The following is a 24,744-nucleotide window of genomic DNA, read 5'->3' on the forward strand; positions in this document are numbered from 1 at the left end:
TTTTTCAAAATGAATGCTTTTTAACTTTTATTTCCTTTTATTTCTCGAAAAACGTATCGGAGTTTCCACAAATATTACTTATAATATTTATAAATGTATTAAGCAGCACAACTGTTTTCAACATGGATGATAATAATAATAAAAATATCACGAGCAGCGAAGCAGCACGTTAGAATGATTTCTGAAAGATCATGTGAGACTGAAGACTGGTCTATTGATGCTAAAAATTAAACTTTGCATCACAAGAATAAATTGCATTTTAAAGTCTATTCAAATAGAAATTATAATTTTATATTGCAATAATAATTCAAAATATTGGTTATTGAAGTAGTATGATATAATTGTCTGCTGTTTTGTTCACATCTCTTTTCCCAGTTGACTATTTTTCTGCACTTCCTGTGGGTGGGGCCTCTGCAAGCTGCAGCTGTGATTGGTTTGCTTTGGCAAGAGATTGGAGCATCATGCCTTGCGGGCATGGCAGTTTTATTCTTTCTTTTGCCACTTCAGACCATTTTTGGGAAGCTGTTTTCAAAGTACAGGTACTTACTGCAGTGATGAAACACAAAACATCATAGCAGCATGTTTAACCACATGCTCTTTCCTTCTGTGCAAAGTCTGAGATCAGGGTCCAACTGAGGTTCAGAGCCAACCGAAATATGATTCATCAATTAGAGACTGTTGTCACATGATTAAAAAAGTAATTTATATATAACTCAAATACTTGAAATATTCCAGAATTTCTTTATTTTTTTATCTTTATTTATAATCTCCTTAAATAGAAATGGTAAAATTAATTCAATTTTGTGTAAAATTTGTTAGTTTTTTTTCTCTAAAAACAAAGATAACTTCCTAGTCCTGCTGTAATTACCATCACATCATACAATTATAAAGAAAAATTTAAATGTTGATTCAATGGAATTGAAAAATGAAAGTCTTAAAAGAACAGACAGGTGAGAGTTTGAAGGTCAAACATGTAGTTTTAAGATATGATCTGAGAACTTAATTAGTCATTACATGTCATTGCCTTATGAGTTCATTCACGATTTCAAAGTTTTACAATAATTTATCAGTTCAGTGTCTGCTAATTAAATTGTGTTAGCAAGTCTAAAACTTATCCAAATTGATTTATTTATTTATAAGTAGAAAATGTTATTACCAACACATTACATATTTCATGGTTGATCAGAGCAATGTTAAGATGCTAATTCTTGGACATGTTTTAACAAACATAAAAAAGTTTGAAGAAGTCATTTTTTTGTTTTGTCTTGTTTTAGAATATAGCTTTGAAATGTTCCGTCTGTTTCTCTCACAGGAGTAAAACCGCAGCCTTCACTGACGATAGGATCCGCACTATGAATGAGGTGGTGTCTGGTATACGTATAATTAAGATGTATGCCTGGGAGAAGCCATTCGCAGCAATGGTTAATGATGTACGAAGGTAAAATTATATAGATTTATTTTGTCTGTGTACACTGCTGTAGCTGCACAGAATTCTTTACTGAAGCCAGCAAACTAAAATCATAAACTCATGACTATAACCAGTTGTGTTCACATACTTTAATTTTTTTAGTGTTCCTGTAGCTCAATTGGTAGAGAAATGTTGGGGGTTAGATTCCCCGAGAACACATGATGGGTAAAAATTGATAGCCTGAATGCACTGTAAGTTGCTTTGGATAAAAGCGTCTGCTAAATACATACATTTTAATTTTACTTTAGTACTGTGGTCAAGGACTTTAATGAATGCCAGCATGTCAAAAGTGTGAAGTTTTTAATAATGTTTATCATAATTTGAAGCCATGAAATCTCAACTTTATCCTTGCAATGTCACGCACAATGCTTTTTCTAATCTTATCTGTTGTTTTTCTTATAATCTGTCTTTTTTAATATAAAAAGACAGAATGAACTTTATTGTACAAACCGACCCTGTAAAGTCTCATCCATACACTTATTGATTTTTGGTCATAAATAGCTAAACTCTCATTTGTTTGTTTCGGTCTTGTAGGAAGGAGATCTCAAAAATCATGAGCAGCTCTTACCTCCGCGGACTGAACATGGCTTTGTTCTTTGCGGCAAATAAAATCATCCTGTTTGTGACGTTCACTGTGTATGTTCTGGTGGAAAAAAAAATCTGTGCCAGCCAGGTGTTTGTGGCTGTGTCGCTGTTCAGCGCCGTGCGCCTCACTGTTACTCTGTTCTTCCCTGCTGCTATCGAGAAAGTGTCCGAGTCTGCCATCAGCATCCGGAGGATCAAGGTACTGTACAAGCGCCATATTTACACTGTATCTGACTATATCTGATTTTTTAAATGACCAGCTTAAGCTGCATTTACATTACACACTTGATGAAACAGCAAAAAGTAAACATACTGACTCAGAAATGCTTTGGCTGAAAAGGAAGTGAAAACTGCATGCTTTGCAATGGACTCTAATAAAATGATAATACAAGCATTTGCTCACTCAGTTTCAGTTCAAAATACATAAAACTTCACCATGACTCCACAGGCGTTGAGCGACCATTGCTTTTTCAATTGACTTATGACTCATATTGATGGGAATATCCCATTTGTCCACTCAATTGGCAGACGCAAATGCACCTTCATAATATGCGATTCACAAACATGGGAATGAGGTCAAAACCATTTTCTGAAAATCCATGCGCTTTTTTCATACTTTCTGTGCCACATGGAAGGAAAACAATCTGAATTGGTTTCATTTGAACTGTAACGTAAATGCCAATCTTTGCAAAGTTACAGTGTTCCAAGCTGTTAATTTCCAAGCTGATAACTGGACATGATGACTGCAACATGATGGTGACTGTGTTCCCATTTTCTTTTCATAATGTGTATGTTTGCTATATATATATATATATATTTATATATTTATTATTATTTTTATTATTATTATTATTATTTATTTTTTTTAATTCGTTCAAATATGCACTAAATAAGGGAAAGGACAGAAATTTGAATGTTAGAAATGAGCAAGCTGATGCTCACAAACTTGTAGAACTTAATGACTTGTATAACTGCATAAATGTACTAAATAAACTTTCTGTATAAATAAATGAAAGGAAAGATGATTTGCCAGACCTAACAGCTTCTAAACCTCTGTCTCCTCTGGTTGTGCTGAAGTGCTGCCGGTGTCAATTTCAGGGTTAATTTTAGATCTACTCCATAGTTCTCGCTGACACAGCTAATGTTGCATAAGGCATGAATCTGCAGATTTTGTAATCATGGAGTGTCTGCTTAGAGAAAGAAGTCTTTATATTCAAAGCGGATGATACATTTTCGGTTTTGGCCTCACATTGAACCCACTTGTCAGACAGTCCTAATTTGAGTCAACCAAAGAAACTCCAAAATACTGCGACTACTCTCAATACAGCAGTTTTTTTGAGTGTGATGGTCTTGTGTTCGTGCATCATATGAGTCTGTGGTCTTTCTCTCTCGTGCAGAAGTTCCTCTTGCTCGACGAGCTTGTGAAATCCCATGTTCCACTTTCTCATGAGGATAAAAAAGAGGCATCTGTGGAGATGCAGGATCTCATGTGCTACTGGGACAAGGCGAGTTCACTGTGACCAGGCCCTTGAAAGTACACACACCTTCCACTGAGTTATGCAGTACTTTTGGAAATGCAGAACTACAAGCTGCCATTAAGTTACAAGTTTTACAATATATGTATTAATTAGTGTATATGTTGTGTTAATTATTATTGATGCTTAATTAAGATCATGCTCAAATGAACAAATAGTTGCATCTGTGGTTCTGTGCATGCACTTATCATGAAAATGTTTTACAGTTAAGTTTTTTCATGTTAAAATGTAAATATTTTCTCCCCTCTCTACTTCACAGACTCTGGATGCACCGACTTTACAAAATGTGTCCTTTACTGTGAAGCCAGGTCAACTTCTGGCTGTGATTGGTCCTGTGGGGGCTGGAAAGGTCGGTGACAAAAATTCCATTCTCTGATTTCAGTTTTTCCAGGTTTGCATTTTTAATACAAGTGATCATGGCAGCCCTGAGTGTTATTAGTTACTAATCTTCACCTCTCTCCCACAGTCTTCTCTCCTCAGCACTGTTCTGGGAGAGCTTCCAGCAGAAACGGGGGTGATAAAGGTCAAAGGTGAGCTGACGTACGCCTCCCAGCAGCCATGGGTTTTTCCAGGAACCATTCGGAGCAACATACTGTTTGGAAAGGAGCTGCAGCCCCGGCGATATGAGAGCGTCCTCAGAGCCTGTGCACTCGAAAGGGTGAGAAGTGTATTAGTTAATTCATCCATCTCACTCTTATGGACTTTCTCACCTTTTCCATTGACTTGTAAATTAAATTCTCAGTAAGATTATTAATGGTTTTCTTTTTGTAGTGCATTTATTGTAACTTTCGATCAATTGCATGCAGCCTTGCTAGTTTTTGTATTTGGTTGTTGCTTTAAAACTTTAACTACATACCTTCATAAAACTTTAAATGCTATAAAACTTTAACTGGACCTCTTCACCACTGTAAAGCTAAGTTTGTTGTAAGCTGTAGTATACTAATACTGTAGTTCTTTCTGTTTGTATAGGACATGGAGCTGCTTCCTGATGGGGATTTGACCGTGATAGGAGACAGAGGAGCAACCCTCAGTGGGGGACAGAAAGCTAGAGTCAACCTGGCTAGGTATCCCAACCTGTTAACACTTGAACAATCAACCATTTTTCACTTTTATTATACAAATTCTGCAATTTAGTAAAACTCCTTTTCTTACCTTAACGGATACATTTTTCTGAACAAAAAAATTATAATTACATCATTATATGATGTGTATAAAGCATTGTCTGTGTTTTCTGAAGACTGCTTTATGGACATGCTGAGGATATAGTTAAACAATGACATTTTGTAATGGAAAAAATATATAAAATGGTATATAAAAAAATCTAAATAACAGACTAGCATATATTTACTAATGGAAAGGAGTATTTACTAGCTATTTCAGTAGTTTTTGTACATATCTGTTACTGTCTGTGGGTTTTAGGGCTGTGTATCAGGATGCTGATATTTACCTGTTGGATGATCCATTGAGTGCAGTGGATGCAGAAGTGGGCAGACACCTATTTGAACAGTGAGTACATATTGTTCCCTGATCCTGTTGTTTTTTTTTACTGCTGATCTTCATGATGTTTCATACATTGAAAGCTTTTAGTTATATATATATAAATTAGTGGTGGGCATAGATTATTTTTTTTAAATATAGATTAATCTAACTGTAATCTTGGAATTAATCTAGATTCGTTTACGTACCGAGTAGCGGACTGCAAACGCGTCCTGTGTGAAAGCACAATGAGGATCAGTCTGTGCTGCTTCAGTACGAAACTCACACAGAATGCTTACGCACTGCAGACGGATTGTGTGTGAAACAGGCATATATATATATATATATATATGTCGCAGGGTGAATGAGAACACAGACTCGGTAAAGCTAGAAAGTTCCCCAGAGGAGGATTTATTGTCACACACTGATCACACGTGCTCAGAAGAATGGTGCTCATGGAGTGAAGTGCCATGAAGATCCCTCTCCTGGGAAGACTGGAGATCCATAAACATGCATTAATAACGCATTAATGCAAATTAATTTTAACAGCACTCATTTTATTAACGCATGATTAATGCTGCATGTATTTTCTGTTTCAGGGTTTCCGCGAGTCCTTAACATATTTTAAGAGGTCTTACATTTTGTTCTATCAAACTTAAGGTCATAAAAAGTCTTAAATGGTACAAGAAAGTTTTAATCATAATTTCAGAAGGTTTTAAATTTGGGGAGGAAAAGACAACAATTGCGATATGACTTAATGTGATGATTAAACTTCAAAAAACAATTTCATTCAACAAATATAAGTGCTGCATGTTTCAAAGTTGGCTGCTGCTCTTCTTTGTTTAATGTTGGAGAAAGCACTTTATTTCTGCCATTCCGACAGCGCCATCTGCTGGCATAGAATGAAATAGCATTTTCAATAAGCCCATCTGCTGTGATTTGTTCAGACCAATGTGAACATCCACCCATGTTTTCATACAGAAAACATGCAGTTGTAAATGTAAACTGGTAGTAATAAGAAGATAATGCCCAAACTATTATTATTAGTGTTCCTGTAGCTCAATTGGTAGAGCATTGTGATATCAAGCACAAGGTTGGGGGTTCGATTTCCCGGGAGCACATGATAGGTAAAAATTGGTAGCCTGAATGCACTGTAAGTCGCTTTGGATAAAAGCGTCTGCTAAATGCATACATTTAATTTTTAATTTTATTTAACTATTAAGCCTATTAAATCTTACTGACTCCTAACTTTTGAACCAATATCATTGTTGAATTCACTGTTTCTTTGCAGTAAATGTTAAGAGCACAGATTGTCCTTGCAGGTGTATTTGTGGTATTCTGAAGGAAAAGCCCAGGATCTTGGTTACTCACCAGCTGCAGTACCTGAAGGCTGCAGATCAGATCCTGGTTTTGAAGGAGGTAAACTGTAACAGCACACACCAGTCAGTCTACAATACACCTGTGAATAAATGAGTCAACTGAACTCATGTTGTCTCCCTCAGGGACACATGGTGGCAAGTGGCACATACTCCGAGCTGCAGCAGTCAGGAGTGGATTTCACCTCTCTGCTGAAGAAGGACGAGGAAGAGGAGGGTGAAAAGGAAGAGGTTCCTCGCTCCCCCCGCAGCCGTACCCTCTCCCAGAACTCCGTCCGCTCTCGCTCTTCATCTGTTCTGTCTGTTGAAGATGAATCTGAAAAGCTGCCGGTAGGTCTGACCTGTCATTTACTTTTGGACGTTTTCTGTAACTTTCACATTTACACCTCAGACTGGTCCATAGCTCCATCTAGTGGATGGGTGGGATGTTACTTACTGTCTGATCATAAAAATATACAGTTCCACAAAGTAAAATCAAATCAAATCATTGTTTTTCCTCATGAGCAGGCGGAGCCTGTGCATACCATGGCCGAGGAGACACGCACTGAGGGGACCATCGGCCTTCGCATGTACTGGAAATATTTCAGAGCTGGAGCCAACGTCATTATGCTGATTTTATTTGTTCTCCTCAACGTGCTGGCACAGGTATAAGAAACAGCAGTGTTTAACTGAAAGACATTGCGGTTACAGATTCACGCTAATGCCGTTTTCTGCTCCACAGGCTTTTTATATTCTTCATGACTGGTGGCTTTCTTACTGGTGAGTGATCTGTAACATTTCTAATAGCAATGCTGCATGAAAGGTAATTTTCAGAAATCCATAATGTGGCACTTAAAAGTGGAATAATATTTCACAGTATTCCTGTATTTATTTTTAATCAAATAGATGCATCCTCGTTGAGCATTAGAGACATTTTCCAAAACATAGTAGTGGCCTTATGGTTAGAGAGTCGGACTTGTAGCCCAAAGGTTGTGGGTTTGAGTCTCATGCCAGCAGGGATTGTAGGTGGAGGAGTGAATGTACAGTGCTCTCTCCCACATTCAATACCACGACTGAGGTGTCCTTGAGCAAGGCACCGAACTCCCAACTGCCCCTGGATGCCACAACATAAATGGCTGCTCACTGTTCCCGGTGTGTGTTCACTGCTGTTTGTGTGCACTTAGGATGGGTTAAATGCAGAGTCACTCTAAAACATTTGTTAAAAAGCTCAAATATATCCATAAATTTCAATAGAATCATTAAAGTCAAATTCATGCTGGATCGAAAAAGACACTAAGTACTGATGTGCATTAAGTAGACTACAGGTGCATCTCAACAAATTAGAATATCGTGGAAAAGTAATTCAGTAATTCAACTCAAATTTTGAAACTAATGTATTAAATGCAATGTACACAGACCGAAGTAGTTTAAGTCGTCTTTGGTTCTTTTAATTGTGATGATTTTGGCTCACATTTAACAAAAACCCATAATTCTCAAAAAATTATATGGTGACATTTAAATCAGCTAATCAACTCAAAACACCTGCAGAGGTTTCCTGAGCCTTCAAAATGGTCTCAGTTTGGTTCACTACACAATCATGGGGAAGACTGCTGATCAGACAGTTGTCCAGAAGACAATCATTGACACCCTTCACAAGGAGGGTAAGCCACAAACATTCAATGCCAAAGAAGCTGGCAGTTCCCAGAGTGCTGTATCCAAGCATGTTAACAGAAGGTTGAGTGGAAGAAAAAAGTGTGGAAGAAAAAGATGCACAACCAACCGAGAGATCCGCAGCTTTATGATGATTGTCAAGCAAAATTGATTCAAGAATTTGAGTGAACTTCAGAAGAAATGGACTGATGCTGGGGTCAAGGCATACTGATGTGTCCCTCTTGTTAAGCCACTCCTGAACCACAGACAACACGTCAGAGGCGTCTTCCCTTGGCTAAGGAGAAGAAGAACTGGACTGTTGCCCAGTGGTCCAAAGTCCTCTTTTCAGATGAGAGCAAGTTTTAGAAAGTTTACCAAGACATTTTGGAGCATGTCATGCTTTTTTTCTGCTGACCAGCTTTTTGAAGATGCTGATTTTGGCATCTGCCCACACTGTCAAAAGCACAAAAAGTTGTTAAATGAACATGGTGTTGGTGTGCTTGACTGGCCAGCAAACTCACCTGACCTGAACCCCAGAGAGAATCTATGGGCTGTTGTCAAGAGGAAAATGAAAAACAAGAGACCAAAAAATGCAGATAAGCAGAAGGGCACTGTCAAAGAAACCTGGGCTTCCATACCACCTCAGCAGTGCCACAAACTGATCACCTCCATGCCATGCTGAACTGAGGCAGTAATTAAAGCAAAATATCGAGTATTGAGTACATGTACAGTAAATGAAAATACTTTCCAGAAGGCCAACAATTCACTTATGAAGTATTCTAATATTTTGAGATCTTGAATTGGTGGGTTTTTGTTAAATGTGAGACTAAATCATCACAATTAAAAGAACCAAAGACTTAAACTACTTCAGTCTGTGTGCATTGAATTTATTTAATACACGAGTTTCACAATTTGAGTTGAATTACTGAAATAAATTAACTTTTTCACGAAATTCTAATTTATTGAGATGCACCTGTAACTGTATTTTATTTGAACAACCTAAATAGTGCTTAATACACTAGATGGACATGATGTTCTGGTGTTTACAAGCTGTCATAATGTAATAACATTGTGATTGACAGGGCCAATCAGCAGAATAACTTTCATTCCTCTAACATCACTGCCAATGGCACAAATTGCACTATGAAACTTAACACAACTCAAGAGCTCAACCTGGATTTCTATCTTGGCATCTATGCAGGTATGCTCATGATCAAAGTCAGCAAAAGTCCAAATGTAGATGTGTCTCCCAATGGTAATGGAGATTTGTGTATCCTATGTTCATCAGGCTTAACAGGAGCCACCATCATCTTTGGGTTCATGCGCAGTCTGTTTATGTTTAATGCTCTGGTGAGCTCAGCGGAGACGCTACACAACCGCATGTTCAACAGCATCCTGAGAACCCCGGTCCGCTTCTTTGACATCAACCCTATTGGTGAGTACAGAAACACCAAAGACTTTATATATTCCTGTCTGTTTATCAAGCTAGTTTTGAAGGCAGTGTTGGAAGTGACCAGCAGAGAGCAGCACATCCTGTGAAATGTCCTACGGTAAATTTCTCTATACTGTGCTGTTCTTTGAAAACCTCTGTTGATGTGCAATTACTGCCAGAGCAAAGGAAGGGTTTTTTTTTTTCAACCAAGAAAATCCTCCATTGCATCGTTTTTCCTTCTGAAGCATCAGTGAGCTTTTGAACCTTCTGTAATAGATGCACATGAGTCTCTCAGTCGTCCTCTGTGTGAAAAGATGGATCCCAAAATCATACAGTGATTGTTGGAAAGGGTACAAATATGCAACAGATGCTGGAAAATAAAAGAATTTGTGAGACCTGAAGAATTTTTCCTGAGGGACTCATGAACAAAAAATAAAACATAAAAAAACAGATTTTGATCATCCAGCTAAACTTTTGAATGGTGTCATTTAAAAAAAAAATATATATGTTATTTTCTCTTATGGACTATATGTAAAAATATTTTATGTGAAATATCTTATTCAGGTCAGTAGTAAATAAAAAATAACATGCATTTTTTTATATGATTCCTTTTATTTTGGTAAAATTATTATCAGTTTGCAGATACTGCAAAGTGTATGTAATATTGTGACCACAACTGCAATAATAGTAAAAGCAATAATATTATGTATATAATGTATATAATATTATTAAAATTGAAGACAACTCTTATCTATTTAAAAATGTTTTAAAATGTAATTTATTCTTTTGATGCAAAGCTGAATTTTCAGCATCATTACTCCAGTCTTCAATGTCACATGATCCTTCAGAAAAAATGTCTAATATGTTGATTTACTGCTCAAAAAATATTGCTTATTATTATCAACATTGAAAACAGTTGTGCTGCTTAATGTTTTTCTAGAAACTGACATTTATTTGAAATCACATTCATTTGAAATCTTTTGTAATATTATAAATAGCTGTACTGTCACTTTATCAATTTAATGTATCCTTACTGAATAAAAGTATTAGCATTAGTATTATTTTTAAATATTGCTTTTGAGTGGTAGTGTTTGACTTCAATTTAATGTTGAAAGTAATGGCCAAAACATTTTACCATCCCCCCCCAAAAAGTTACGTTTTCATGTAGTATAAACAAAATGTAATCATAAAATTGCAATACTCGGGTTAATTCTAATAAAAATAACGGATTATGGTATTTGGAGAAGTCCTGGTGTTGTGTTATTACATGCTATCACCATGGTACTATGCAGTCATGTAAAAAAGAAAAACAAATATGTTTTTGTTAGCGTATATTGTTTTGTTTTTCTTTTGTACAGATTGGAGACCATGTTCCAAAAGCCTATAAGTGTCATGGTACATGTTCAAACCAAACATACACGTAGCTTCTTATTTGCCAGTTTGTTTCCCCTTTATAAGGATTGCAGTTATTAAACATCATTGAATATTTATTTCCTATTTCCGAATATTTCCTTAATTTAGTGCTTAAGGGTAATTATTGTGACTGACTTTGACCATTTTAAAATGATTTCCAGACTTCCTCAGTGGAAGAGCACATAGAAAAGGAAAGCGCTGGTGTGCTTTCAGTGATGTTTGCTCTAGTTGAGTGTTTACTCTGGAGTGTTGAGTAAACGGCAGCGTTTGAGGTCTTTGCTCATACAGGGTTGTATATTAGCTGTGTGGAGTGTGAAGTGTTTGGATTGAAGGGCAGGTGTGTGTGAAGTCAAATTATCTGATCTTACTGGCCGTTTTGCTTTCCCTGTTCCTCTTGTGTTAATGTTCTAGAATGATGAGTCATGGAGCATGAATCTGAGCAGTAGCCAATTAGAAATGTTATTATTATTATCTTTATTGCACCTTATTTGCAGTAACATTTGACCTATATAAGTAATTTAAGTCTATTTATTTATTAGTTTATTCTTTTTTTGTTTTTCTTGGTAACTTCAAATAATATTTCCAAATAATCATAATAATTAAATGATCGTATTCTTATAAATCTATATAAAATAAAAATATGAATGATCAAGCTTTATTATATAATTAATCATAGGAAAACATATATTATAGTATAGTATAGTATAGTATAGTATAGTATAGTATAGTGGTAATGGTGGTCAGCATTTAACCACGCAGGAAAAAGTCGCTGATATGGCCGGTTTAAAGCAGTTTCTAGTTCTCGCCTTCTAAAAAGCAAAAAAAAAAAAAGAGCCTTCTAAAGTCATTAAGGGTTGCTTATCGGGGTGTTACTATTGATAACATGAGCAAAAGAGCATTTACAAGTCTCAAAAGTCTTAATAGATAATTTTATGGCTGCCGAAGAGTCAGATGGAGCACGTTTTCATGATGCTGTTATCAGCCGTGCACCCACGAGGCACAATTACAGCAGGAGGCACTCGTAGAAATCACATCACTTTGTGGAAACTTTTATGGCTGGAATAAGTGTGTGGTGTGGATTAGTTGACACAACTGCTGTATCCTGTGTCTCTGCGCTCTGGTCTTTTTCATCGGTAATCTATGCTCTCTGGTAATAAAGAATGGTTAACACTAGTGGGTGTTTGTTGTCTGCCAGTTCTTCTGGACTTGTAATCTAAGCATGATTGGCCATAAACATTTCTGACAAATGACAAATAGATATCAAGCATGGTGCCTTTGTTGATTGAGTTCTCCTTTGTTTGCATTATTTTTGTTTAATATGCCATTTATTATCCTTCCAGTCACTCAAATCATGGGTTAAAGGCCTTTATTGGCTGAATTTATCATAGTCAGTTAGATAAGAAGTAAAGGGCAAAATGGGATTGTAATTGTTAAAATAATTCAGCAGAAAAGTTTGCAAGGCACATCATTACTACTTAGTGCTGCTTTCATCACTATTACGGAATAAGAGTGTCCAAGATAAAGAAAAGGATAGAAAATCTTTCTATTTTATGGTTTTGAAAAACTCATTTACAATTTCTAAGAAAAGTTGAAATTTTATTCCAAAAATGTGATTTAACCATCAAATATAAATAACAGAAAATAATCATTGTTTATCATTATTTTTAATAAAAATGTTTTTAAATGTATTTGTGAAGGTTTAAAGAAGTGTTTGTTTTTTACAGATAGCTTGATTAATTATTAGTTCATTAAATATCATTAGTTTATATTACCTTTTTTAAATATCATAAGTGATTAAAAAGGTCAGTTTGTAGAAACTTATTGACTTTTTATTCATTTATTTTTTTGTTTTAATTAATGAATTTTATTTATTTATTTATTGCATTTTACAAAATATTTTTAAATATTAATGAACTTAATGCTCCTTTTCTTCACCGTGTCCTGTCTTGTTGAATCTAGTTCAATTGTTTGGTATTATGCAATGATCTGAAAGCTGATTGGTCTCTGAATGGCTTTTCCCTTGACATTTCAGGAAGAATCCTCAACCGGTTCTCCAAAGACATCGGCCACCTTGATTCCTTACTTCCGTGGACATTTGTGGATTTCATCCAGGTACGTTTTGTAGCGCAGTGTCTGTTAAACACCACATAATAAGCACATGCTGACGTGGCTGGATCAGGACAACCATCACTTGTGGCCGTGTGCATTATTCGCTCTGGTAAACCAAGTGTTGTAGACCAACAACATATTGTGGCTTTTTCCCTGGCAAATGACAATGTGGTCAGTACGTGGGTGACAGGCATCACTTTATGTGCTCAGAGTGCTATTGTCTGAAACCTGACAGACTGAGTGGAAGTACAATAGTCTTTCATTTAAGAAGCTTCTCATTGTGAGGGGCAGCAGAATCCTCCTTGTTCTCTCAGGATGAGAAAACTCTGCAGTCACTTAGCCTTTCCCACAGTGCTCTCTCACTATTGGTTCCCTTTAGTGTGGCAGCAAAGTCAGCATGTACTGTTGAATAGTTCCTAAATAATGGCATACTACTATTCTACTTGTACTATTTATCAATATTGGTGCCTTCAAGATGGAATGATCAGACTTACAAGATGAAAGCCTTTTTATAATTTAAGGAAGCATGGAGGAAGATAAGATAATTTGTGCCTTGTTTTCTCACACTAGTGCAAATAAATGTCTTGTGTTTATGTGTTTTGTGAAAGTTGAGATGCAGGAAGCATTGCCCAAAATCTTCATTTTTATTTTGAGTAAAATCATTTAAACACACATCATGTCACTTTGTGATTACAGGTTATGAACCTGTAAATGGGCGATTCACAGAATCTATCTATCGTTTTTAACATTGTTTGGATTACCAAACAGGTATTTTAACAAAGAATTTGATTAAATTGCAAATTACTGGATGCCACTATGGATTAAAAATGTAACATGAGTACAATGTGCTGGTATCCATTCTGAATGTGGCTACGCTGATGAAGTGACCAAAGCGGTTTCTAAGTTAAAGCAGGGAGATTCACTCTGACGCTACTGAGGTTCTTCTACATGTCGAGTCCCAAACTAACAAGCATAGTAATGCTTTTGTCAGTTTCTGTGCCACCTAGTTTGGTCATTCCAACACTAACCTTAAGTTATTAACACAGTTACGGGTAAGAGTAGGGGATTATGGGTAATTTAAACGAGATCTCACTCAGAAAGTGTGGAGTCATGCTGTCCAGGCAGTCTGACTGTTTTTCTTCCGTGTCCTTTGATAAATGTTTGTTGTCAAATGGAGCAACCAAAACCACTAAGTGCTTTAATGACCCAGCAGTCAACTGTTGTGACGCAGTGTTTTCTACAGCTCACTTATTTGACTATTTGCTTATTTTAATTAGAGATGCACCAATTGCAATTATCTTGGCTGATTGCGATTTCCGATAAAAAAAAAAAAAAAATGGTCAGTGTGATCTGCCGATACTGATTTTTGCCAATTTCAATTTTTCTTTTTCCCTAAGAGATATAACTGACAGCATATACAAACAAAAATGGACTTTCCTTCCATGCAAATAAAAAAAAAAAAGATAATAAAATAGAAGCAGATATAAATGCAAAATAATAAAGAGAGCTGTGAAACTAAGTTTTTCAGGTTAAGTTTTTATTCAGGTAAGAAATACTACAGAAATTAAAGTAATCACATGTAATTTTTTATCAAAGGTAATTTCTATAATCTTTATTGTAAAAATTAAATACAAATGAATGCTTACCATTAAAGTTATAAAATGTATTCAGTCAAGAGCAGACAGTGGTTTTCTTTGTCTCTTGTTCTTTGATTAACATAAGACAGCAGGCGGGATATTAGACAGAGGTTATTCACGGACACAGTATACTGTAAAGGCCTGTTCATCCCGAGAACGATAATTATAAAGATAATGATATTAGCGTCCACACCATTGAACGATATTGTGTGTTTATTCTAAAAAAAAAAACATTCTGAAAGTGATTCCAACGATATAATTTCTCTGTCCCTTTATCGTTATTGTTGTGGTGTGGACTCCCCTATTCTTTAATATTGAGCGATTTTTAGAACTATATCTTAATCGTTATCTTTAGAGTTATCATCCTTGGTGTGAACGGGCCTTTACACAATATACCTTCTCTTTCTCAACTATTTAACGTTCCAGAATGGACTGTATTTAACTGGATACTCACCAAGGCGGGCATTTTGACATTACTTTTTATGTATTTGAATGTTTTAGCACAGTTTTTTGAGACAGGCCGAACATGAAGAAAATCGTCTCAGGTTACGAATGTAACCATTTTTCCCTGAGAGGGAACGAGACACTGCGTCCTCTGAAGGGACACTATGGGGCACACCTCGTCGTGACCTGTGTCTGAAGCATACTTTGAAAAACGCCAACGTGTTGGCCGGCGACATCCTCTGACGTCGCTACCGGCGCGACTATAAATACACGCCCCTAGGACCCGTAATTTATCTTCTTCGTGAAGCTTGCGTCCGAAGCATGGCAGGTAGCTAGAGAACGCAGTGGTTACATTCGTAACCTGAGACGTTCCCTGTCAAGGGAACTTCGAACTGCATCCTCTGAAGGGACACTATGGGGAACAGTATACCCACGCCGCCATGCTGAGGGGAGTGCAGGCCAGAATCATGGCAAACACTAAGTACCAACTCTATCATTTCACGGGGAGTCTCCCCTTGGACGGTTCGACGGCTGTCCATGACATTATCCCTTATGGCCAAAAGCCTAAGCTACATACCCAACTTACCTGTGGGGCCTCGGCCCGGGGTAGAGCTGAAGGCTTGGAATCACGAAAGATTCCTTTAAAGGGATACGGCTAAGAACCTAGCACTGTCTATTACCAAGTCTTGCCTGTCACAAAGGAGGGGCTCTCGTGGCACTCTGATAGAGCAGCTCATAAATGGAATTGCCCGGGAGCAGAGCAATTGGAGGACGGAACGTACAGATGAAGCCTCGGCCACGCCTGTACCATGGCGTCCAGCCCCAATGGAGCTGGATGAGTCAGAGGAAGCCAGAGGGGATAGTGCGATGCTTTCTCGAGCCGCAAAACCGATCCACCCAAATCTGGCCAACCTTTCCAGCTCTGCTTCAACACCTTGGTGCGAAGGCGCCATTCCCGAGCCTCAGCCCCTGCCTCAGCAGGATGTCAGATCTCACGGTGCGTCTCAAAACAGTATGTAGTACTGGAGCGCTCTGATGAAAAAAACAAGAATTCAGTCTCCCGCTGAGAGGAGGAGTCCGAGCTCCGAGCAGCATGCTCATAGGCGACCCTTTCAGAAAAGGGGAACGCTGCTAACTACCACAAGAATTGCCCACACAGCCCCCCATGTTGAGGGGTGGTGCTTGAGGTGTATAACAAATACACACTGGTTGAATGAAGCCCAAGGAACCTTGGGGCTAATCATCTTAAGAAATGGAACGAAGCGGAGCGCGTAACCCTTACCGTACAGGATTTCAGAAAGTGTGCAGAGTCTTGCGTGCACACTTACGTGGATTTCAGACAGCGCGCAAAGCATTAACATGCACACTGACCACCATGTGATTTTGAGAAAGTACACAGGCTTAGCATGTGTACTGAAAGGTTACCTGACAACCACAGTATGTGGGAGCTCACCTTCAGAGAGACCTGTGAAGCCTACTATCTGATAACCACAATATGTGGGAGTTCACCTACAGAGAGGCCTAGAGAGGCCTACTACCTGACAACCACAAACCGTGGGAGCTTGTGTTTTTTTGTTGTTGCTGGAAACGCACAGTATTTGTGAGCTAAATCTCCAGGGCGGCCTGGTGAGGCCTACTACCTGACAACCACAGTATGTGGGAGCTCGCCTTCAGAGAGACCTGGTGAAGCCTACTATCTGAAAACCAAAATATGCTATTTAGTGGAAACGCACAGTATGTGGGAGCTAAATCTCCAGGGAGGCCTGGTGAGGCCTACTACCTGGCAACCACAGTATGTGGGAGCTCACCATCAGAGAGGCCTGATGAAGCCTACTACCTGATAACCACAATATGTGGGAGACCACACAGCCCCTCATGTTGAGGGAAGCGATGCTTGAGGTGTATCACAAATACACACTGGTTGAATGAAGCCCATGGACCCCAGGGCTAATCATTTTCAGAAAGGGAACGAAGTGGAGCGCGTAACCCCTACCGTACAGGATTTTAGAAAGTGTGCAGAGTCTTGCGTGCACACTTACCACTTACGTGGATTTGAGACAGTGTGCAAAGTGTTCACGTGCACAATGACCACCATGTGGTTTTGAGAAAGTACACAAGCTTAGCGTGTGTACAGACAGGTTCCCAAGCATCGCAGAGGCGCTGGATCGCACGGGAGAGGCGAGCTTCAACCCTCAAGCGAGGGGAGCATCACCTGAGGCAGTACATACAGAAGGACTCCGTAACTACCTCCCCGGATGCGCCAAGCGGCCAGGCGGCCCCTCAGGGTGACCTGGCCGGACATCCATGAAATTCCCTGCAGTGCTGTGCCAATTCTGATGATCAGCCAGGCTCTGTAAAGGAAACTCACGGAGTTTGTTAGTAGACATATAACCACCAGCAACATAACACCCATAAGCAGGTAAAGCAAGGGTTATGTACTCACCCACCCTCCTGTACTGGAGTCCCGCTTGTGGGGCGGCCCCTTCTGGCCTGAACCGTCAGTAAGGTGGTTACTATGAACATAGAACCAACCAAAACATCATAGGTCCAGGAAAGGAGACTGTTATGTGAGAAACTTTCCACCTAACCTCGATCAGGTGGAGAGCTGGTGGCTACAGGGGAATTAGGCGGCGGAGGATAAAAACAGAAGTTAAAACAGAGGTAAAGAAACATCCGGAGCTACTAGGTATCACTCTGATCCGGGCGAGGACGCTGCCTCGTCTGAATCACATCCCTCAGACCCTGCTTACCTCTCCGTGACCCGTGGTTCCTCTTGCCCCTGCCCTTAGGTGGGGGAGGAGCGCGAGCCGCTACACTAGCCTTCTGCGCCCGTCTACGATCCTCAGATCGAGATGGGCCAGGACCCCTTTGTTGTTCCGGCTCGGACCTGGACCTTCGTGGAATGAAGGATTTAAAGACAGCTGAGCGCGCCCTTGCCTCCCTGAACTTTTCGACCATCTCGACGGAGGTACCGAAAAACTCAGAAGGCGAGACCGGAGCATTGAGAATAAACCCCCTTTCTTCCCTCCCGATGTCTGCCAGGTTCACCCACAGATGTCTCTATGTTACCACCATGGCCAACATAGACCTGCCCATGGCGGAGGGGGCCTGCTTGGTAGCCCAGAGAGAGAGGTCTGTGGTGCGGCGCAGCTCGGCTACCTGGTCAGGTGAAAGGCCCTTGCCTGTATCCAGGTCCTTCAGCAGGTCAGCCTGGTAAGCCTGAAGCACTGCCATGGTGTGCAACGAAGCCACAGCCTGACCTGCTGCCAAGTATGAGTTGCCATTTAAGCGGGATGTATCCTGGAGGGGCTTAGATGGCAAAGAGGGAGATTTAAGAGAGAACGTTTCCCCCACAGAGAGATAGCTAGCCAGCGTCTCTTCTACGGGGGCATCCTCTCATAGCCGTTTTCGTGCCTGCCCTTGATATTAGCATAACTCATATGCTGAAACCACTGGATGCGAGAGGAAAATGGCCTCTTCCATTCCTTTTCGACTTCTGCATGCAAGTCAGGCAAGAATGGAAGGCTCATCTGGGCTGGAGGGCTATGGTCAGACAAATAACGCTCATCGAGGTGACCTTGTGACGTTACCTTTCTGGCACGCTTCCATGGGAAGTCTAATTTTGCCGTGGCGTGATCCATAAACTCTAACAGCTCCTCATACGCAGGGCAGGAGGATTGAGAAGGCTCAGCCTCAGCTGCTTCGCCACTCTCAGACATCTCCTGCTCTTTCTGGGTAGAACCAAGCAGAGCACTAACTTCAGTGTCAGAAGGGGTTAATGACAACACATCTTCCTCCCGAAGTTCGCTCTCGTTTGCCACCGGAGAGTGTGAGAGAAGTCGTTCCTCTCAACACTCCTCAGCGAGATCCACCTGTGATCCCCACGAGCTCATTCTCCTCCGTGCCTCGGCAACGGCAGGTCCTGAGCCTCGAGATCCAGATGGCTGTCCCTCTTTCCTCGAAAAGAGAGACAAACAAGAGCGGAGCTTTTTCATAGAAAAACGCTTGCAGTGCGCGCAGATTGCCCCCCTCAAGGACATCGCGCGCAGATTGCCCCCCTCAAGGACATCGCGCGCAGATTGCCCCCCTCAAGGACTTCGCGCGCGTGCTCTTCGCCCAAACAAGAGATGCAAAGAGTGTGTGTGTCATCAGGTGTCAAATAACGCTGACACGGATGCACACACTGTCTAAACGCCTTGCTAGTGGATGCCATGACAACAATAATAGATCGCTTTTACCGTTTTGGTCGTTTCTCAGATGCACGCTTCAAACAAAACATACAATGAAGACGAAGAAGATAAGTGACGGGTCCTACGGGCGCGTATTTATAGTCGCGCCGGTAGCGACGTCAGAGGCTGTTGCCGGCCAACACGTTGGCGTTTTTTTCAAAGTATGCTACAGACACGGGTCACGACTAGGTGTTCCCCATAGTGTCCCTTCAGAGGACGCAGTTCGAAGTTCCCTTGACAGGGAACGAACGATTCTGATCTTTGGCTTATCGATCGGTGCATCTCTAATTTTAATAAAACTTTAACTTAACTAATTATATGTATTTATTTTCATTTAGATTATGTATTTCTCTCCGTTTTGCGCTTTGATTTACTACAGGTGTTTCTGCAAATCATTGGAGTCATTGCTGTGGCGTCTTCTGTCATTCCTTGGATTCTGATTCCTGTTCTTCCTCTGTTGATCAGCTTCCTGTTTCTACGGCGTTACTTCCTGCAGACATCACGAGATGTCAAGCGTCTTGAATCTACTAGTGAGTGTCTTCAGTTTTCTCTTGTCAAATCTGGGATATTATTAATGTTTCTTCAGGGCATCTTGGCTGTGTGTCTTGTATATTTAGTCAGATTGGTCTTGATGGCTGTGTGTATTTTGCGTTCTTCCAGCTCGAAGTCCTGTATTCTCCCATCTTTCATCCTCACTGCAAGGCCTCTGCACCATTCGTGCTTTTAAAGCTGAGGAAAGGTTTCAGCAAACGTTTGATGCACATCAAGATCTGCACTCAGGTCGGTAATGCACTACACCACTTACAAGACTCAGATTATTAGTGACTTTAATAATGTGTTGTTTAAAATGTAATGTGTACTCCGACAGAGGCCTGGTTCCTGTTCCTGACCACTTCGCGCTGGTTTGCAGTGCGTTTGGACGGAATGTGTTCGGTGTTTGTGACCATCACAGCCTTCGGATGTCTTCTTCTTAAAGACAGTGAGATATCCGTAGCATACACAAACCAAAACACAATGCATAAGGGGGTTTTACAGTGATGGTGCACTGAATGGTGCCAAATTTGATTTGAAGCAATAATTTATACATTTTTATTTTTTACTGTCAGTGGGAACATCCTTATAGGCAGTGTTAGGTTAAGTTACTTTCAAAAAGTAATTAATTACGATTACTAATAACATCATCAATATTTTATTTAAATTACTCAACTAATAACTCTGTTTGAACAGTAACTTAGTTACTCAATAAGTAACTTAATTATTTGAATCGCTAATTAGGCTATATCTTAAAATCTCTATAAACCTTAATAGAAATGATACTTTTTATTACTTTAATTTGAGTCAAACATAAAATAGTCTAGCCTTTTAGCTTTAGAACAACTGACTAATACTTAATATTTTTCTAAAGAATTTTACCATCTTTGGTTAACAAATAGAAATAGGCCACTCTGAATAACAAAAAAGCTTAAGAAAATTTAAATAACACTTTTCAGTTTGGCGAGATGTTTAGAAAAAGCCCAACTAGTAAAATCCATACAGGTTTATGTAAAAATAACACGTTAACTAATGGAAATAAGAATAAATTACATAAATTGTTCATCTGAAGTAAATTCCTCATAGCAAGACTTCTTTCAAAAACTATGAAAATAGCTTTAGTTTCATACGAATTACATAATCAGATAATATTCGTTTTCCATTTGAATTAATAAAAAATAGATACAAGCTTTCTATAGACATATTTCTCATGTCTTTGCGTCAAATATTCGCTGAGTTTGACATGTAGAAAGATGCTCACTGAGACCTAGATGGCAGAAGGTGCACCTTGTTTGTTTTATTTTACAAAAGCACAATGTTTTGTTGTTATTGTCAGTGTACCATATTTTCCGGACTATAAGTCGCACTTTTTTCATAGTTTGGATGGTCCTGTGACTTATAGTCAGTTGCAACTTATTTATGAATGTTAATTTGACAAGTAACCTAGAGAAATGAACCTAGAAAAAACATTAGCGCGAGAGGGCGCTTTATGCTGCTCAGTGCTCCTGTAGCCAACACTGAAAACATAGAGCGCCCTCTCGCGGCTGTAGACGGTAATATCTTCTCTTGGTTCTAAATAAATGTGACTTATAGTCCAGTTCGACTTATATATGTTTTTTTCCTTGTCATGACGAATTTTTGGAACTGATGCGACTTATATTTAGGTGCGACTTATAGTCCGAAAAATATGGTACACAAATAAAAGTAGTCCCTTTTTAGATTCGATTGATTTTAATCTTATCTTTATCTGAGTATTTAAGGTTTCTCTGTGAATCAGGAATCATGGGAATTTCAAATTCCATTTTGATTTTAGAATTGTTGAAATTATTTACTGTGTGTAACGCAAGTACTTTATAAGTAACTGTAATTTAATTATCTATAAATGAGCAGTAATCCCTTACTTTACTTTTTCAGTGGATAAGTAATTACCATAATGCATTACACCCAACACTTCTTATAGGGGGTGTAGATCAACATTTGAGACCAGTTTGTGAAAAGATTGTGTCTGGTTCTCACAGGTATGAAGGCGGGAGATGTGGGATTGGCTTTGTCTTATGCAGTCACCCTAATGGGAATGTTCCAGTGGGGTGTTAGACAGAGTGCTGAGGTGGAGAACATGGTAAAAACCTAATATCTAAATTTACTGAATATTCCACTGCATTTGCACTACCGTATACACATTTAGAGTCTGTAAAATTTAAATATAAGATGAGCATTTGATCTACATCAGAGCGTCCACAAATCTTTCTACAGCATTGTTGGCAGCACAGCCAGAACGATTTTTAATGCTTTCGGTGGTGGCAGTGTGAATGCACAGTTATGCTAACCAAAGCTGCATTTATTTAATTAAAAAACAAAATAAAACTGTAAAATTGTGGAATAGTGTTAGTTTAAAATAACCTTTTCTATTATAATATATTTTAAAATGTAATTAATTCATGTGATGCAAAGCTGAATTTCCAGCATCATTACTCCAGTCTTCAGTGTCACATGATCCTTCAGAAATCATTCTAATATGCTGATCTGATGCTCAAGACATATTTCTTTTTATCAATATTGAAAACTGTTGTGGTGCTTTATATTTTTGTGAGGGAAAAAATAAATTACTTGAAATAGAAATCGCAGTTTAAGGTCTTCACACTTTTGATCAATTTACTACATCCTTGTTGGAAAACAGGTTAATTTCTAAAAATCTTTTTGACCCAAGTCTTTTGAACAGTAGTGTACATCCTCGCCTACTGTTCTGGTGCTTAGTTTACTTGATGCTCATAGATTTATTCAAAGTGTAGAAGGGTACCAACAAAATTTAGCATTATAAATGCATAATTATTCTGACTTAGAACCTCTGAATTACGAACCTGAATTGAACATACTAACACATGCTTGTTTTATTTAATATTTCAAAGAACTCAAGATACTGTGCTTATTGGGAGTATTGAATTGTTAGCTTAACAACATACTATAGGAAGCACTATTTGTGTGATGTGTGTGCAAGTTGCTGCTTATATAGAGCATCTCAGCTCTGTCAGCTGTGAAGTTCCTTGAAGGTTGATGCACATGGTAAGGCTTTCTGCCTTCAAAGGCAGCTGTCTGTGTAGAAAGAGCGCTAAATTGATTCATTTTAAATCTTCCCGACAAGGTAAACCCTTCACCTCCTCATAAATTGATTTGCCTTCGTGAATAATGTGTCCTTCTAGATGACATCAGTGGAGAGAGTTGTTGAATACACAGAGATAGAAAGTGAAGCACCTTGGGAAACCCAAAAACGCCCCCCTCCCGATTGGCCAAATCGGGGCCTGATAACCTTCGACAAGGTCAACTTCTCCTACAGCTCTGATGGACCTGTCGTCCTCAAGAACATCTCGGCCATGTTCAGACCTAGAGAGAAGGTGAGTCTGGCGCCGCTGCTCCAGAACGTCACGCGAGTCTGTCAGGATGCATGCAATAATGTTTCTGCTCCGCATTGATCAGGTTGGGATTGTTGGTCGGACCGGTGCTGGAAAAAGCTCCCTGATTTCAGCGCTGTTCCGTCTGATGGAGCCAGAGGGTAAAATCACTGTGGACGGAGTCGTGACCTCAGAGATCGGCCTACACGACCTCCGCCAGAAGATGTCGATCATCCCGCAGGACCCTGTGCTGTTCACAGGAACCATGAGGAAGAACCTGGACCCCTTCAGCCAGCACTCAGACCATGACTTATGGAACGCTCTGGAAGAGGTTAACACACACACACATCTTGTAAAAGAGAGCTGCAGGGTGCCGGATGTATTTTTGTAGGTCAAAACCCACCAACGAGCATTTCACGACTTTTAGTTCACTTTAGTAACACTGAGTTTAGAATCTCACTCTTGCAAACTATTGTAACTCAAAGTTTCAGGGAATTTTATTTTATTTTTTTAATCAAGACTGAAAGAGTTGGTGATGGTGACATTGATGGTGAAGTCATGCTACCATTGTGCTTTGCTCACAGCCTTCCTTTAGGTTTTAACATATTTTTATAGAACTTGGTAATATGGGTCATTAAGTTCCTTTTCTGATTCCCTCAGTAGATTTATGTGATGATTGTTGATGTAATACTTTATTAAGAAATCTCAAAGTCCAGCTCTTGGAGTGAATCTGTGCTTCGTTTGCTCAAAGGTCCAGCTGAAGCCTGCTGTGGAGGAGTTGCCTAATAAACTGGAGACCGAACTGGCCGAGTCTGGATCAAACTTCAGCGTGGGTCAGCGGCAACTGGTCTGTCTAGCCCGGGCCATTCTGAGGAAGAACCGGATTCTCATTATTGATGAGGCCACTGCAAATGTGGACCCTCGGTGAGTGCTTCACCTAGCTACCTTTAACTTGGCTCTGAGGTTGTTGAAGGACCTCTATAAGAGAACAGAAATGTATGTGTTCTACAGGACGGACGAGCTGATCCAGAAAACCATCCGTGACAAGTTTAAGGAGTGCACAGTCCTCACCATCGCACACAGACTCAACACCATCATAGACAGCGACCGCATCCTGGTGAGTGTAGAGATGGAGCTCTTTATCATAACGCATTCAGCTCCATTTAGACCTGGAAGAGATGTGTAAACCTGAGCCAAGGCTATCTGAACATGCATTTAATTTGCACAATTTTATAACCATTTAAAAAAAAAAGGTTTATTTTAACCCAAACATCAGCTGAGGCTTTACTATTTAGATTTGTCTCAAAAGCTTTAGTAAAATATATTCAGGCTTTTTCCCATATTTTATGAATATTCACACCTTTTGAGAGTTGTTGTTTTTTTGTAATTCTTGTAAAATGTACATTTCAATGTGTTTCTCAATTTTTTGTTTTTATTAAAAAAATTAAAGAGGTAAATGTAGCAATAACTTGGTAGTAATATGGTAATAAAAAG

The 24,744-nt window shown here is 39.2% G+C and overlaps 1 protein-coding gene across 2 annotated transcripts in view; it reads left to right on the forward strand.

Moving 5' to 3' along the window:
- Positions 1–24,744, forward strand: part of LOC128015357 (ATP-binding cassette sub-family C member 4) — a 38,284-nt gene that overhangs the window by 10,011 nt on the left and 3,529 nt on the right. The window contains exons 6-28 of one of the 2 annotated variants that reach the window (XM_052599121.1): positions 376–539; positions 1,313–1,438; positions 2,003–2,252; positions 3,451–3,558; positions 3,848–3,937; positions 4,055–4,246; positions 4,558–4,652; positions 5,008–5,094; positions 6,387–6,483; positions 6,567–6,770; positions 6,948–7,085; positions 7,162–7,199; positions 9,152–9,270; positions 9,358–9,504; positions 12,947–13,026; positions 19,713–19,863; positions 19,994–20,113; positions 20,202–20,312; positions 21,883–21,983; positions 23,062–23,253; positions 23,336–23,581; positions 24,002–24,174; positions 24,262–24,367. In XM_052599121.1, coding sequence (XP_052455081.1) covers positions 376–539; positions 1,313–1,438; positions 2,003–2,252; positions 3,451–3,558; positions 3,848–3,937; positions 4,055–4,246; positions 4,558–4,652; positions 5,008–5,094; positions 6,387–6,483; positions 6,567–6,770; positions 6,948–7,085; positions 7,162–7,199; positions 9,152–9,270; positions 9,358–9,504; positions 12,947–13,026; positions 19,713–19,863; positions 19,994–20,113; positions 20,202–20,312; positions 21,883–21,983; positions 23,062–23,253; positions 23,336–23,581; positions 24,002–24,174; positions 24,262–24,367 — 3,135 coding nt within the window. Of the gene's footprint in view, positions 1–375; positions 540–1,312; positions 1,439–2,002; positions 2,253–3,450; positions 3,559–3,847; positions 3,938–4,054; positions 4,247–4,557; positions 4,653–5,007; positions 5,095–6,386; positions 6,484–6,566; positions 6,771–6,947; positions 7,086–7,161; positions 7,200–9,151; positions 9,271–9,357; positions 9,505–12,946; positions 13,027–19,712; positions 19,864–19,993; positions 20,114–20,201; positions 20,313–21,882; positions 21,984–23,061; positions 23,254–23,335; positions 23,582–24,001; positions 24,175–24,261; positions 24,368–24,744 lie in introns of those variants that run through there. The other variant, XR_008183873.1, reaches the window with a different exon arrangement.

The sequence above is a fragment of the Carassius gibelio genome, chromosome A6, assembly GCF_023724105.1.
Source record: "Carassius gibelio isolate Cgi1373 ecotype wild population from Czech Republic chromosome A6, carGib1.2-hapl.c, whole genome shotgun sequence".
Taxonomy (NCBI): Eukaryota; Metazoa; Chordata; class Actinopteri; order Cypriniformes; family Cyprinidae; genus Carassius; species Carassius gibelio.